Source organism: Microtus ochrogaster, chromosome 1 (assembly GCF_000317375.1).
Source record: "Microtus ochrogaster isolate Prairie Vole_2 chromosome 1, MicOch1.0, whole genome shotgun sequence".
Lineage (NCBI taxonomy): Eukaryota > Metazoa > Chordata > Mammalia > Rodentia > Cricetidae > Microtus > Microtus ochrogaster.
This window is the reverse complement of record NC_022009.1, coordinates 50,545,327-50,550,556: the sequence shown is the minus strand read 5'-3', so window position 1 is coordinate 50,550,556 and position 5,230 is coordinate 50,545,327. Positions and strand designations below refer to the sequence as shown.

The 5,230-nt window shown below is 47.5% G+C and overlaps 1 protein-coding gene across 1 annotated transcript in view; it reads right to left on the bottom strand.

Moving 5' to 3' along the window:
* The window catches only part of Vipr2 (vasoactive intestinal peptide receptor 2), a 72,142-nt gene that overhangs the window by 54,035 nt on the left and 12,877 nt on the right, over positions 1 to 5,230 (bottom strand). The window contains exons 3-4 of the mRNA XM_005343675.2: positions 3,164 to 3,271; positions 1,057 to 1,154 (exon numbers count right to left, since the gene is read on the bottom strand). Of these exons, the coding sequence (XP_005343732.1) occupies positions 1,057 to 1,154; positions 3,164 to 3,271 (206 nt within the window). The remainder of the gene's footprint in view (positions 1 to 1,056; positions 1,155 to 3,163; positions 3,272 to 5,230) is intronic.

Below are 5,230 nucleotides of genomic sequence, written 5' to 3'. Positions count from 1 at the left end.
CTACTAACCGCTGACCAGTGTGCAGTACTGTCAACCAGGGGAGCATTCTCAAAGACATGACATTTCTTTCATTGAGTTTCACAATCTTTTGGCTTTGAATTATAAATCTCAATAAAGGAAAGCAATTAGTCTGGGGAAAGGAACAAGTGGGTCAACTCTCAGAATCAGCACTGCTAATACGGTTGATGGGAGGGCATTTGTGACAGACAGGAGGCATCAGTGGCTGTGCTGTGCCTGGCTACTTACTGACTCTGTAGTGTCTGTAGAGGGAAACGGAGCACCTTACTGAGCAGTCGGCATGTGTGTACATATCTAACTGTGGGACTGCAAGGAGCTAAGTCATCCTCGCAGTAAGAAGATGACCCAGCCTGAGGAGGAGGATGAGACAAAGATAAAACACAATGCCCAAAGCTGCCAGAGTTTGTGGAGCCAAGCAGAGGCACAGGACTGAGTGTGGATGCACTCCCATGAGGAATGCCCACATCACCAACAATTACATTCTTACAGGAAGATCTACTCTTGAATGTGGTACTCTTAATCTTAGAAATGGCTGGGTAAGTTCTGTAGCTATGTCTGGGGAGGCTCTTGGCATTTGGCATGACTGGCCTGGGGTAAGACACCAGGAGCTATGGGCACAGCCTCTGAGATTATGAAGATTTCTGGCACTCTGTCTACGGGATATCCTATCTATGGGCTCAGACTAAGAACTACTGAACCAGCTCCCCAGGAACCCAGTCGGTGACAAAACTGTAAATAGGATGAAAAGATCCAGATAGCAAGGAGGATTCATGGCTCAGAAGACCCTGGAAGCGCTAGTCTGTGGCAGGTGTAACTCCCTCTCAGGAAGCTTTACCACCAAGACATGCTGACAGGCAAGGAAAGCCGGCCTTCCTGGGCCTCCAAAATTATGCAGAGTCAGCAAATCCCAAAGGCCACAGCAGCTCAGGGGCCAAGTGGGCCTGGAGAAGCTGCACTACCATGGAAAGGAGACCTGTGGAGAATGCTGTCTGTGTGCAGTGTCAGCAAGAGGAGCTTTATGGCCGGCCGAGCACCTACCTCACTTTCATCCTCGGGGGCGCTGTAGCCACAGGCATCTATGAAATCTGGAAATGTCTCCGACCACCCATCACTAGTACAGTTTTTGCTTATGTTTCCTGGAAAGTAAATTTCAGATGTTTGGTCTTTGAAAAATAGCCTCACGATGCAGGGCTATAAGACTAGTTGAAGCTGAAGCCCTAATCTGACAAGCGACTGAGACCACCCGGAAGTCCTTCCTCAGTTGCCCTGAATAGTTTCCTCTCTGAGACATGCCTGCCAGGGCGGGGAGACACAAGTGGACACACTGTATCACAAGATAGTAAAAGCAGAAGGGAGTACTAACCACAGTTGCTGAAACTGCAGAGCTGCTATTCTGCAGCCTGACCAAGACCCTTAGCACATTCTGATTCTTTGTCTGTTAGAGTGGTGGTGGCCAGGCCCAGGCACTCTGGAGCTAGCTTTCTTCTTTAGCTTTCCATCCTCACTCCCCTTTCCATCTGGTCTGCCCCTCCCCCTTAAATGCCTAGGAAGCAGTGTAGTGCAGCTTTCATGAGGCTCTCAGTTGGAGGAAAATACGTGCCTGAGATTTAAATAGCAAGAAACATCTTATTTGTGGTATTCCTTCCTATTCTCATATTTACGGTAAATTCACAAATGAAGCATTCACTCTATTTACAAAGAATGTGGCAGGTGACCACACAAAGCAGAAAGAGTATGAAGCTCTGGACAGATCTGGTGGGAAAGGAGCAGACAAGGACATTAGTGACTTAAAGTGACCAGGTCAGATTCTTAGTCCAGGCCCCAAGGACACATGTCTTCCTCCTTCGTGGAGCTTCTGTCCCTTGCCCAGGCCACTCATAGGACCCACAGAGTACAGGGCATTTCAGTTTAAGAAGGGTCTTCCTTTACAAACCTCTTTATTCTCAGAGTGCACTTGAGAGGCAGATGTGGCTACCATTGCTGTCCTCATCCTACAGCTGGGAGACTAAGATCCTGGAGGCCGGGTAATGTTTGAGCCTGAGCAGGAGATAGGGTTTCTGACTCAAAGGCGCTGCAGTATTTTCTACATGGTGAAGGTCACCTGTTCACTACCAAGCAGTCAGCAGGCACCGGGAACTCGTCTCTTATCTGTTAATGGGCACTGGCAGTTCCTTCTAGGCTGGTGATTCTGAAAGCAAACCCACAGTCTCCGGAAGACTCTAGGTTCCCATCTCTAATTGCCTTCTCTGGGGAACTACTGCTATCCTTCCTTAGGACACAGACTCAGGCTGCACATCTCCTATCAATATTCAGGGTGAACTATCTCTTGGCACTCCTGGCCAAGCCCCTCAGGGAGCTGTTTATGTCTGAACTGGATGAGAGCTTCTGGAGGACAGAATCTTGAGAATGGCTGAGCTCCTCTAACGTGACCATGAATGAGCAATGCAGTAGGTTAGAGACACAGCTTCCCTACACAGTCAGTAGGAGACCAAGCTTCCTCTCACTGCTTTTCTCCGTTTCAGTCGGCTGAATTCCCCATTTTAAGCATCAACATTCTCATTCCTTGAAGTGTTTTGCCCCATAGTATCTGACCAGAAACAAAATTTCTGGTTTTCCAAATCATTGTACTCCCCTTGTTTGAGTAATGCCTTCTATTCTGTACTTTTCTAGGGCAGATTCCTCCATGTTGTGAACACATGGATCCTGAGCCATGGATGAAGACTGCATGAAAACCTGGATCCTGAGACATACAGAAAGGACAACACAGTACAGTGGGGCTGAGGTGGCTGCAAACTCTCTCCCTGAGCTTACAACCTGTGGGAATCTCTCTCAGGCTAACAGTAACCTTGTCCCCTTCTCCATTATCACTCCTGCACATTTTTCCTGCTTTAACTGTGGAGAGTGTGTCACCCAGCCTTTCCCTCTACATTTGCCCTGCTTGCCCATCCAGACTTCAGCAGATGAGCTCCTCCTGCTTCCTTAAAAGAAAACTCCCCACCACGAGCCAGATGTTCTCCTGCTCCCTTAGCACCAGGGAGCACATAGCTACCAAAGAAGCAAGGCCCAGCTTCTTGTTACTGTGATGGAAAAGCTTACCCTCAGATATAAACATCTTTGAGCCCAGGAATCAATGCAAACATCATACCTGGTCTGCTGTAGATGTTGCTGAACACTTTGGGGCAGGGCACTGTGACAGTTTCTCCAATGTCTGCAGGGCGCCAGCATGTGATATTGTCCCAGACACCACTGCAGCCTAGAAGGAGAAGCCAAGAATTAGGTGCAAGTCATGGGCCATGAGAACACACTGCTTAGAAGGGGACAGGAGAGTGAGTGACCATCTAAATGCTCTGCAAGAAGGAAACTGCTCGTCACATAGCTGTCAAGGCATTTTTCTATGAGATACTCACAGGGCGCTGTTGAGATAGGAGTAGCTTGGGTGCTCATCTGAACACCTCTGAAGAAAGCACAGGCCTGTGGTCGAAAGCATGTGAATAATTCAGTGTGCACTGTGTACTTTTAAAAGTTTTATTTCTTTTTAAGCTGACAACTAATAATTGTATATACCTACAGGGCAGCTGAGATGTTTTGATACAATGTGTACATTGAAGGATGGGTGGACATTTAAAATTAATTGTCTTAGTGTTCTGGTTTAAATTAACTATAGTCACCCCTCTGTGCAGTAGATCACTAGACCATGTTTTTATCACCCAATTGAAACTTCTTGCCATCTACACAGCACCCAAACTTGACCTTTGGTGACCCCATTCTACATTTTGCTCCATGAGACAGACTTAGATTCCACAGAGGAAAGTTGGGTGGTTCTTGTCTGTCTCAGCCTGGCATATTCTACTATGCATCAAGTCCTCTTGGGCTCATAATAATATGGCAGATGGCATAAGTTTTCTCTTGTATAATGCTGAACAAGATCCCATTGTATTTCTGTGCCACGTTTTAAAATAAAAGAGGGAGTGGTTACTTTATTTCTGATTTGCACGTTCAGTGTGGTAAACTGGGCTCCTCATGGTATTGAGTCTTGTGGAAACCTAAGTCTGGACTACTCCAGGGTGAAGTTAATGGTCTTGTGAGCTGAGCCTGGTTAGAGCAGGGCTCACCAGTCAAACACCTTAAATATGTTCAGACACCTAGGACACTGAATGATGCTTTCCTTTGGGCTTCGGCTGGCTGGGTTTATTGATCTGGTTCTTCCTGTGTAGTTTTCCTAGACATCCATTTGGGAGATCGACTATACTAGCATTTGGGGGGCCTACAAAGCTGGGGGTACTAAGTCACTAGGTCTTCTGACATTCTCTTAGCTCCCGTTATATCTTCCCAAGGGATTTTTTTATTAGTTTTATAGAGGCATGAGCTTCAGCTTCACTTCCTTCAGTCTATTTTCCTGCTCAGTGAGGTTAGGGGCAGGTTCTGCAAGCCCAGCAGTTACTGTGGGTTCTGTCCATGGCAACCTGGGCTTGACCACACTCATGCTGGGCTGTGGGTATGGCCTGATGTGCCTAGGTATTATTCCCCCTGAATGGATTGCCCTGGAAGGGCTGACCTCACCCCAATGGAGTCATGTGAGAGCTGTATGTCTTAGAGAGGCTCCTTGGACCCTTCCTCCTTGGTTGTGTCCACTGTGTGCAGTCAAAGATGACACTAGCTAATTTGGGTAGTGCTTCTGACAGGACAGCAGCATGGAGGGACATCTTTCTTCCAACATTCAAAAATTCCTAAGTTTGAAATCACAGAAGCAAAACTTCTTGGGGAAAAGAGGCGAAGCAGGCCCTGACAGTGCTCACGATGAACTCAGTTTGTACAGCCCTGTCAGTCTCTTGTCATCTTGCAACAATTGCAAGGGCTGAGGAGTGAACGCTCCTATTCTGACAATGTCCAAAGACCTCCTGACCAGCCCCTGGGATTGGTTACTTAGAAACCTTCTATTCCTGTCCCCGAGTCTTCGTGGACCATTCTTTGCACTTCCTACATAGCTGTCCACACAAGCTGTCAGAAGTCCTCCTGAAGATGATATCCAGAGGTTTCTCTACTGCCCAGCAGCAGCAGAAACACCCCTGAATGCCATTTTCCTGCTCTGGAAGGCGAATGTGAAGTCTAAAGCAGGCCACAAAAGTCTTGGAAATGAAGTTAGGAAACATGCTGATGTAGCAGATGGGGCTGGGGGAGGGTGCACCTCACCTCAGCCTTCTCCCTTGGGCGC